The sequence below is a fragment of the Perissodus microlepis genome, chromosome 4, assembly GCF_051167445.1.
Source record: "Perissodus microlepis isolate ML-2025 ecotype Zambia chromosome 4, ASM5116744v1, whole genome shotgun sequence".
NCBI classification, from domain to species: Eukaryota; Metazoa; Chordata; class Actinopteri; order Cichliformes; family Cichlidae; genus Perissodus; species Perissodus microlepis.
Genome location: NC_140464.1, coordinates 9,601,487 through 9,612,528, shown reverse-complemented (window position 1 = coordinate 9,612,528; position 11,042 = coordinate 9,601,487). Strand labels below are relative to the sequence as shown.

General features: G+C 37.8%; 1 protein-coding gene across 2 annotated transcripts; it reads right to left on the bottom strand.

Moving 5' to 3' along the window:
• Window positions 1–4,720: 4,720 nt before the first annotated feature.
• zfand2a (zinc finger, AN1-type domain 2A) lies at window positions 4,721–10,655 on the bottom strand. Of its 2 annotated transcripts, none has more exons than XM_084925506.1 (10): window positions 10,458–10,655; window positions 9,825–9,922; window positions 9,637–9,731; window positions 8,464–8,595; window positions 8,230–8,381; window positions 7,968–8,096; window positions 7,782–7,857; window positions 7,604–7,680; window positions 5,193–5,323; window positions 4,721–5,045 (listed from the first exon to the last, which is right to left on the bottom strand). In XM_084925506.1, the coding sequence occupies exons 2-9, from the start codon at window positions 9,877–9,879 to the stop codon at window positions 5,212–5,214; spliced, it is 828 nt and encodes a 275-aa protein (XP_084781632.1). In that variant the 5' UTR covers window positions 9,880–9,922; window positions 10,458–10,655; the 3' UTR covers window positions 4,721–5,045; window positions 5,193–5,211. The 2 variants fall into 2 exon arrangements, with proteins under 2 accessions (XP_084781632.1, XP_084781631.1); XM_084925505.1 differs by having other exon boundaries at window positions 5,239–5,323; window positions 10,458–10,654.
• Window positions 10,656–11,042: the final 387 nt, after the last annotated feature.

Sequence of the window (11,042 nt, the reverse complement as noted above, 5' to 3'; positions counted from 1 at the left end):
CTTTAATTTAAAGATGATCTATGTTTGAGTGACATATGTCATTAAAGTGCTGCCACTTTAACAGACTAATGAAACCAGAAACTGGCTTCATAAATCTTTTAAAGTGGCATCATATAATTTTGTTTGAAAGGGGCTTAAAAATGTAATTTTATGTATGACGACTTCCAAACGAGAACATTTGCATTTCATGTCAGTACATTTTAAGCTTTTGCATTCTCCCTTGGCTCTAATTATGAAGTTGTGTTTTGCACCCTGCCTGTATCTGCCAGGCTTTATTCTTGCACACTACTCATCTGTTCAATGACAAAACATGTTACACTGTGGAAAAAAATAATAGCACTCAGCCAGAGCTCTTTCTGTCCACCGTCCCACTTTCAAACCTTAATGAGTGTCAAGTGTACTTAATACCTAGAATAAAATTACTCTGACTGAGCTTCAGAGCTCTTGGTGAGCCTCTAGCTCCCGGTGTTTAATGGCTGAAATGAATGTTTTTCTGCTCAATGACACGTTGTTCTCAGAGAACAAATATTCAGTAAAGCATGAACTGTTGTTCCTGTTTTGAAAATAAAAAATATGAAGCTGCTATTCTGTTCTGCTGCTCGAGTCCTGGGAATAACCAACTGTGCCAATTCAGCTAGCAGTGTGTGTGACTGTGCCAACTGTGTCAGCTGTGCAGGGCTTATGGTTTCTTTGTGCCAAACCAGTTGCACAGGTGCTGGTGCTGCTGGTAAAATAGCAGCTCAAGTATAGTGAAAAAGCAAGTTCCTTAAAATTCAGAGTATGCTAACCACCCCTGAAGCAAAATCCTAAAGAGCACTTTGCTTTGGTTAATCTGTTTTACACACATCACATATGCACAAATTCTAATGTTATAATGTAGAAATAAATACCCTGAATTTCCTACTTATATTAGATGTGCATTTCAAAAATACATGTGGAAGCACCTTGCAGGTTTGGAACTTTTCAGCAGAAGGTTTTCTGACCCCTTAATCTCACAACTTTTCCATTAGCACTGACACAACAAGGCCATGTTTTGGCTCACTTTCTTGTTTTCCTGCTGTGCTGTGAAATAACATTTGTGATACCGGGAAATTGGAGACTCTTACAGATTTATGCTTTCCTCCTAGGCTATAAAACTCCAGCTGGGAAGCATGGCTCCATCACTCTATACATAACAACATGAGCTCTTATAAATGCATGCGTTTGGTCTTCCTGTGATCCTTATTACCTGTAGACACCCTTTGGTTTAAAATGATTATATTCCTGTTATTGGGAAATGCATATATGTAACTTTTATGAGTTTATGATAACAAACTGAATGGTTATTTTTTGTTTTTCACTTAAGAAAGGGAATCTTTACTTTTAACTTTTAATTTACTTTATTTTGGACACACACAGAGAATAACAGCGCTACTGACAAAACACGACTAGTAAAACTGACGCATGCTGAACCACTTGTAAAGTCACTCACTTGATTCATGATCGCATTTCGTGGCAAGCAGAGCTGACTCATTTTCTCCCCACAGAGATAATCTTTACCATTTACCTAGAAACAGTTTGTCAATTTCTCTGCAACAGACACAGCAGCACTCCAGCAAAAATCTCAAAACTTCCCCTGAATCAACAACACAAACGAGATCATGTCTCCATTTATTACTGAGATTAACAACATAATTTGTTTTGGCTCTATTGATGGATGCTGTCGTGCCTGAGAGCCCAGGTGCATAAAGTGTACGCCTCAGAAACCTTCATTGTGACCTGGAGTCAAACCAGGAGAGACAAGGGCAAGGAGAGACGAAAAGCTGCTATTGTAAACCTGTCGAAGTCTGAATGTTTTCCACACCTAGAGAAATGACCTTTAAGAAAATCCCAGTGAGATTTCTATTTTTTAACATTGGGTTTTCTGCTTTCCCTCTTTTCACTTCAAATTTTACTCACCAGTTATCGTGAAAGTAGAGGAATGTGAGAAGGTTTGTCTGCTTTAGTTGTTAGATATCCCAATCACCTTACTTAACAAGTCTGACAACCTAGGGAACAGCCTGTCTTCAGTTTCCACTTATAAAACTATTTACAATGACACAAGTAGAATCTCTCCTTTTCATAATTATGAAAGTCGTTTCCACCAAGGCCACTGAGACTGCTATCAGGGAAACACAATTATGTTTGACAGTGTTATGCAACCATCTACATTTAATATGAAGCAATTTGTGCCCTTCTCCTTTGTGGCTTATGTAGGTACTCACTAATAATGTTTAATAATAAGTCTGGAGAGGGAAAAAATGCTTAGCTTGTTTGCATTTCTCTGGTATAAAAAGAACTTCCAGTGGAGAAGACTGGACACATGGATTTATTGCAATTAAATGCAAAAATTACAGTACTGTTGGCTAATAAGGTTGACTGGAATATTTCAAATAGTAACAATTTGGTATTCCTTACAATAAATTAACTGATTAAATTAATGTTCTGCATAAAATGTAGGTTTTAATGTGTGCCCCAAATCCTGTACAGCTGTTAGCATCTACATTAGCTTAAAGAAAATGACTTTCCTAATGAATATGTAAATTTATGCGGCAAGATCTTACAACTGATCAGACCTTCTAGTGGCTACAAAATTTAAAAAAAATATATCATCCAGTGTTTTTAATAGCAAAGCATGCTTTGAATAGCCACAATTGGCTGTTTGCAGATAGCTGAAATTACAATTACGATCTATAACGGATTAAATCACTGCACGATGTAAGTGATGCATGCATAGATATCTAGTGCATCGTGCAAAATGTGAAATGACTGAGTAACCATTTCACTGTAATAATGATAATTAGAGTTTTGTGACACATGGTAAATGCAGTAGGTTAAAGAGGTCATGTCCAGCAGCTGTTCGCCCTTCAGCCATGCTTATTAAATATTATTATGTAAATTGCTTTGGGCAGCTAATATCACAACACTCTCCAACACTTCATCTGTTGCCACATAAACTGAAAAGCTTAGTGAACTTTTTTTTTATCCTGACTGTTTATCATGTAAATGGCAGCAAAGGAAAAAAACAAACAAACAACAAAAAAACATTAAAATAGTTTAAAAAAAGTTTTCTCAAAAATAAAGAGTTTGTTTCTGACTAACAGTTGTGGAATAATAATCAGCTTCCTATGGAAAGAAAATGAGCACCATTTATGATGCCTTACTGCCCTCTGCTGTACAACACCTGAATAATTGCTACAAGTAAAAGTATATAATAACCAGTGTAACCAGTTCCATTCTTATATCTGTATTTTAAAGATTTGTCAACAAAATTTCCCACATCCCAACTTACGTTGCTCAAAGAGGGATAATCTCAGGTACAGCAGGCTACCCTGATAGTGCAGCAGCAGTGAAAAGTGCATTTATTATACGCTGCTAATTACACTGCTGTCCACATATTTTTATTCATCCAACCTTATCTAGCCATTGTTTACAAAGAACATTACACTTTTAAACATAATGATTAAATTACTGCTTGCTTTAACTTCTTATGTAAACTACAGAGCAGTCAAGACCAGCATGCTGTTAATTATTTGCACGCATTTTCACCATTATTAGACCTTTATTATGGCTGCTGAAGGTCGAAGCATTGTAAAATAAAGTCCTTAATTGCTTGTGGTAATAAAATTCTCTGTACAGTACTGTGCATGTCTTGTGTCACCCCTAATTCTTAATATTTTGCTTCCAAGGAGCCAGACTTTAACATTTTTGAGATGGTCTTGAGGAAGATGTCTCAAAGTTCTTCTGTGGACAGTCAATGCTTTCTCAGTCCACACATTGTATCTGAGAATTTTCAGGAGACTTGTTCGTTAAACTACTTACTGATCTATTAAAAAGGGGAAGGCAAACTAGTATTTTATCTACGCAACTGAGCAAGGCAGAAATTTTAAATTTTAACTTTTTTTCTTTTCTTCTTATCTTCTTAATGAAGTGAAACAGGGTGAAAAGGCTAAGATTGGAGCTGAAGCCTATCCCAGCTGCCACAGGGCGAGAGGCAGGGTACACCCCAGACAGGTCGCCAGTCTGTCGTAGGGCCAACAATCCAATTTTTGGTTCAAATCACCATTAATATGTACAGAGGTGGTCAGGAGAGCGGTAGAACAGTGAGTATCTACAACCATTTGTAAAACACAGTGGAGGGTTGGGGCTGCACTTCAGCCAGTAGCTGTTCATGAAAGTAGAAAAATACAGGCAGATTTTCATCGACCATGGAAAACCATGTGTTGGCAGAGTCTTCATTTTTCAGTGTGACAATGCAGTAAAAGCACACCTAGAAAACAACACACAATGGCACATTAATAGAAATGGCGTTGTCTCCCCATTATAACAATATTTACAAATGACAAGAAAGCTTGCCTGAGAAACCAAATACTCGTTTTCAATCTTAACAAACTCAGTTTTCACCTTTTAAATTGTATTTACATGCACATTTGCAGACGTTTCAATAAATTGCTGCCACCACTTCCCCATTTTCAATATATAAAGAAAAAAGGAATCCCTCAAGACTTCTGCATAGTACTTCATAATTAGTAAACCTGACCCAAATTTAACAAACTCTACCCTCAACAGCTAAAAGGCTTTATAGATTACTTGACAATTCCAAATCACTAATGGATTCAAATGGACTTGCAGATTAGCCCAAATAAGAGCCCATCTTTTCCAAGTGCAAGTGTAAATCTGAATTAACTGACAAACTCGAGGGTTCAGGGTGCGTCTTTGACATAATTTATTCAATAATCATACATTTTAATATAATGGATTCATCATGATAGCCATATAAAATATTTACAGAGCAAATCATTTGTAAAAATGACAGATTCTGCTGGAAAGTATATGTGCTTATATTGTAGAAGGCGGTAATGTGTCAGCAACTTCCAAGAGCGAGTATGTGTCACTGAAGAATCACTGATCTTGGAAAGTGACACCTCACATGTGCAGTTTCTAGGAAATAATTAGCACAGCTTGAAGTCTAAAATGGTGGTCTGAGATTAAGAAAGGCTGCAGGTGGACTGTTTGGAGTCTCTTCCCTAAGCAAAGAGAAAACAAAGTTACAAAGATTCACCGCACTTGTACACGTCACATGACTAAAAATGTATTAAAAAGCAATTTGGTCTCATCTTCTACCAAAAAGACTGTTTAAAAAGGAAGGGTTGCTGTGACAACAGTGTACCTACATGCGTTCTTGTTAGCATGCTACTGACGGATAAGCTTTCCTGGTACCTGTTGTCTCTGCTGCTGGCGTCTGTATTCTTCTTCACTGGCAGCAAGAGCCTGAGCGAGAGCCAGATCCTCCTGCTCCTGAGGGCTGAGACACAAACAAGAAAATGTTAGTGGGGAAAAAAACAAACATTGGAAGGACTGAGACAAATTTGTTCAAAAGAAGGAAAGGAAAATAAAATCTGAAGACTTTAATCGTTTTTACTGCAGTTTAGTTTGTGTGTGAAACCACTTGTCATTTACACAACAGATAAATGAAGAATATAATTATTATATGAAGATGATTTTCCTGGCTCAACATGGACATTCAGTCCACACGCAGAGATGCGGTTAAAGATTTTATCTTTTTATTTCTATCAATTTTTAAAACTAAATCAAAGTCCACGTGATTTTTCCTTGATGGAAAGAAAACATTTTTGCTTGATGGAAAGAAAACATTTTTGCTGGGCACCAAAACTGACCTCCCCCAAAGAAAAAAAAAAAAAAAAGTCAATGTTTGCATAAACACATTATGCAGTTTTTGTTATGGACTTAAAATTCACTGCTGCTCTGCTGATCTGAACCAAGCCCATAAAAAAGGTCAGCAACTCCATAACGTGTCATAGCACCATGAATTTTACATGAGTTTATGAAACATCCTGCATCATGTTGTTGTGAGTCATGCATTAGTGAAGCATCACTTGTGTATATAATTTACACCTCTATTATAAGCGTTACCAGTCTTAGTGCCCCCTCATACATTACATTTTATAAACATCAGGTCTGCTAAATAGCTGTTTTGGAGTTTCCTATCATAAGTGTGAAGAAGCTAATGATTGGCCGTGTGGTGAAACTGTCTCTGTCAATTAAGACCGCTTGTTTAGGGGAATAAACTTGCAGCAAGCAAAGCTGAGGATTCGGTTTCCTTTAGCAATTCCAGGAAAACTGTCAAAACAATATTTTTAAATATGTTCACACCATGTAAGATAAAAGGGAAAACTGCAGAGCACGTTTCCTCCTTTATTAAATCTAATAAACCATCTCTATGGTTAAGATATGACATTAGATATTATTGCTTTCTATTACCGAGTTGATTGGAGGACTGAAAGTCAAGAGATGTATGAGAAGCACATCTCAGCCACACTGAGTGTGTCTCACAGGCTATCTGCTACTGGAAAAATGTTTCCAAGTGGAATAATATTTCCATAATGCACATAGATATGAGAGTTATAAAATATTTAAACCCCATAGAGGATAATGCAACAGCGATATTAGAGGATAAAATAATAGTCCCCTCTCAACATATCTGACACTCAAAAGCTGCTTTTACACATTTACCTGAACTTTCCTAGACACTGCATGTCCGACACATTTAGATCAGGCATTAAACAGTTTTCAATTTGGCAGCTTGCGCATACCGAGTCAGTGTTATGTTCGACTGAATAAATTTGTCAATTATCTGGTTGGTTCACAGTCAGTGAGTGGTCATCATGTTTCCTGTCTGCCTGCTCACGTCAGGCAGCACCTTTACCCAAACCAAGGTATTTCAAGTAATTAAACACAGCTGAAGCCGACTCTCTGCCGCTCTGACCTACATGTAAGAAAGGACTTTTGAATTAATGTGTGAAAACAGACAACTACTACTTTTGGCTGCTCCATTTAGGAGCTGCCACAGCAGATCATCTGCTTCCATCTCACCCCATCCCTAGCATCCTCCTCTGTCACACCAACCCTCCACATGTCCAACTCCACTACATCCTCTTTGGTGTTCCTCTTTTCCTCCTGTCTGGCAGCTCCACATTTAACAACCTTTGTCCAATATATCCACACTCTGTACTTTATCCAGACCATCTCAGCCTTGCCTCACTAACACAGTCTTCAAACTGCCCAACCTCAGCTGCCCCTCTGATGCAATAATTTCTAATCATGCCCAGTCTCACTACTCCCAAAGTAAATCTTAGTATCTTCAGCTCTGCCTCTTGTCTTTCTGTCCAAACCATATATGCTAGTAAGTCTTTTGATGATTGTTTTATTCAAATACAAATTCAACTGCTAGAAAACTTTAGATTTTTTAATTTGACCACTCCTTGAGGAACGTCACATGAGGTTCATTTCCTTCCCATCAAATGCAAAAAACAATACAGCCTGATAGCCATGGAACCATAAGAGCACTTGTGTTTGCTGATTCAGTCAGATTCATTAACATTGTTTAACACTTAATTTTCTCCATTTGCCTTCCCTTTCATTGTTGCTCTCAATGACTTTCAAAGAAGCAGCACTTTTAAGCTGAAGGTCAGTGAGAAAAACACTCCTCCATTCACACCAGCACAGGCATGAGTGGCTTCAAGGGGGGTGAACAATTTTGGCATTTGGAGAAAAACATACTCACCTAAGTGCTGGCGCAACTGTCTGCCTTGAATCAGCCAAAGACATCTCCAAAGCTCTTTGTAAAGCCTGTTCTTCTGTCTGCAATGAGAGCACAGCACCACACCTATGTTTACATTGACCAAACTTTTTTTTTTTTTTTTTAAATTAATGGCATCATGCTGTGTAAACAATATACATACCAGGCCGGCCTGAAATGATGCTGATGGTGGTATAACATTCTGAGCTGAAACTGAAGTAGAAATTCGCTGGGCAGAGCTAAAAAACAAAATTGCGCATAAATAAAAACAAAAAACCAAATCTTAAATTACAAACATTCCCCATTTTCTCTGACACGTTTAAATTTAATACCAGCTAGAAATACTCACCCAGTGCTGTGACTTCTGCTATTTGCATTCAGACCATTAGAAACAGGTCTTGTGTTTCCTGAACTGGAAGAACTGGAAGTAGAGGCAGAGGTGGAGGAAGTACCTTGGGTCCTCATTAAAGCAGCATGTCTGAGACATCAGCAATTAAAAACAAACAAACAAAAAAAACAACAACAAGGGAAAAAGATCAGTTCAAAGGTCCACACTGTCAGATTTCAGATGAAAGAACAGCATTATCGATGAACAGTTTAACGGTACTCACCCAGATTTGGACAGAGGTTTCCCGTCAGTCTTACAATCGTGGTCTAGTGGGTGACGGTGTTTAAGACAGTAATTTAAATGACACTGGTCACAGGTAACTCTTATCATCTCCTTCTGCTTACAGCCTCCTTTCGAGCATTTATTTGTGAAAATCTGAAAAAGAAAACATTGTCAGTTATTACCGTGTTGATTCTAGCTGGCTGCTGGGTAAAACACAAATCAGTGTTATACTAACCTTTCTCTTTCTTTGTGCGGGGTCGGATTTACAGTCCCGATCAATGTGTTCACCAACTTTAATGTCAGGCATCTCTCCTCTCTTGACGGGAATGGGGGTGTTACACAAAGGGCATACTGGTACCTGGATATCCTACAGGGACAAATATAAGAAAAAAAGAAAATGTTATTTAAAAAGGAAACATGATTACAGAACATCAAAACAGTCCAGTAGATTACTGTGTCTACTTTTGCATTTCACTTCAGTAACTGCTTAAACTGAGAGGGAGGAGAGCCCTGGAGTCAGAGCCAGTGTCCTGACAGCATGGTAGGTGCTTATTGTTGCTATGTGGAGAGTTTTTTTTATTTTTTTGGCATTTCTTTTATTTGTATTTATTTATTTATTTGTTTGTTGTTGATGGTGAAATCAGCTTTTCCCTGTCTTTTAGCCTTTATTTTGCCCGGATCCTGCCTCCTTTTCATTCAGGAATTTGTTACAGTGACCTGGCAGAAACAACAAAAACACCTAGTGGAAAAGGAGACGAGAAGGCAGAATTTGCTATAAATGTTAAGACTTTATTACCAATTAAACTCAGAGATAGACAAGCTGAAAGAAAACGAAACAACAAAACTCTGGACGCAAAGATTAAAAAGTCAAAGCACTCTCCCCTCCACAGAGGAGGGGTAAACAAACAAACACTGAGCTACTCCCTCCCTCATCTAAAGTACTCCCTAGCCTGATTACTGTGTGGAGTCGGCTGCAAAGAGCAGCACCTAATGCAGGTGAATGAGGGTAAAACACACACAGGAAAACTACAGCAGGCCCTGCTAAGGCCACAACAGTTACCACAACCTCTCTCACTAACTGTAAACATAACATCAATTGCAGCCACAATAAGAACAAAAATGTGAAAAGCATGAATAGCATTTATTGTGAAGCAAATAAATGCTAAAATATACATTTTTCTTAGACTCCAATATTAGGTTAAAATACCCGAAGATCAGGGACATCTAAAACAAAAGGATTTTTAAATGATCATTTCTGTAATCTCGTGTATTCTTGCCCAGTAATTACATACTTTAAACAGCAGTTACTACAATGTTGACTTTAATGAAATTTATAAGGATATTGTAACTAAATAATAATGAAACCTTTTCAACAAAGCAGTAAATCTGTACTTTAGATATAACTTACCTTTTTGTAGGATGATGTGCATTTGTGATTTGCATAGGTTATGTGATCCTTGCAGAATATCTCTTGACAAGCATCACATCTCATAGGCAGAAAATCTGTATTGTCGACAAAGTTATTATTATTAAAGTTCCAAACAAGCCTCGAAACGTAAACAATGGAGGGGACATGACTGTGCGCTTTAAACTCACCTAAACGTTTGCAGGTCTTCTCAGAGCAGTGCTCTCCTAAATCTGGGAACTCCATCTCTTAAAGCTACTTTTGAAGCAATATCCTGTGAATTTCAAACCTAAAGGAACAGAGGGGAAAATCTCACGGTAAGACTGGTCTTTCTGTACGCCAGGTAATGTTTTTATTGTGATAACATATGGTTATGAGTCCCTGATCTACGATGAGATTGCTAAATTGCTAGCCAGAAGCTAAGCTAACTTAAACGATTAGTTTAGTTACATAACCAAGTTTCTCTCAAGCTGGTTGCGATCTTGTGACAGCAAAGGAAAAAAATGTCCGATATTGAATCAGAATTATTAAATATTTTTAGCTGACGCTATTAACGTTTGCTTGATATAATAACATAGCTACTTAGCACTTAAATAGAGCTAACTAATAAGCCAGTATGAAACTGTCTGTAAACGTCGAACAGGTGAAACCAAACAAATGAGCTGCATTTGTTTTAGACTAGACCTCCAAAAAAGGCGTAGTAAACATGTTTAAAAGACAGCTGTTTTGTTCATGTTAATGTTTGCTTAGCTGTTTGCTTAGCTAACAAAGCTAGCAAGGTGAATCTGACAGTTAACCTTAGCGTTGGTCTAAATTTCACTCACCAGATTCCGTTTTCCTGTCGCTCTGCTGTGCTACTGTAGGAGGCAATAACGTTATCTTAACTCATCCACCTTAATTCTGACTTTGTCGGTCCTTCTTGGTAATAGTTTCACGGGTGATCCCTAAGCACCGACATCTGCGTGCTGTTATGCTCAGCTGGCTGTTTTCGTCGAATTTTGATGTGTCACGCACGCTCCTCCCACGTCAGGACGTACTCTACGTCAGAGAAACACGTCATCCTGGGTGTAGTTTCCTAGAGCTGAATCACAGATGAAATGTCTGGAAGGATCCACAATTTTACTCACTACCCACGATGACTGTCATTTATCTGGACGCCATGTAGCTGCTACAAAGAAATTGGTAGATTTTATTATTTTTTTAAGAAAGTTAAAGGAGATTATTATTGTTTTTATTATTTTAAACAGGGGTATACAAACACTGCTCTATTCTGACAGTTTTTTTTTTTTAATTTCACAGGAAGTGGTGTGACATTCTTAAAAATATTTTTTAAGTAGGTGAAACCACAGGCTGTGAGTGAAACAAAGACAAAGCGCAGTATCAGATTGTGTCATAGCATACTACAGTAT

Excerpts from the sequence above, each read along its gene's own strand:
- zfand2a (XM_084925505.1), bottom strand. The coding sequence starts at position 9,879 with ATGGAGTTCCCAGATTTAGGAGAGCACTGCTCTGAGAAGACCTGCAAA. Across the intron at positions 9,732-9,824 it reads GAAGACCTGCAAACGTTTAG|ATTTTCTGCCTATGAGATGT; the intron begins GTGAGTTTAAAG and ends TCGACAATACAG. Across the intron at positions 8,596-9,636 it reads GCACATCATCCTACAAAAAG|GATATCCAGGTACCAGTATG; the intron begins GTAAGTTATATC and ends TTGTCCCTGTAG.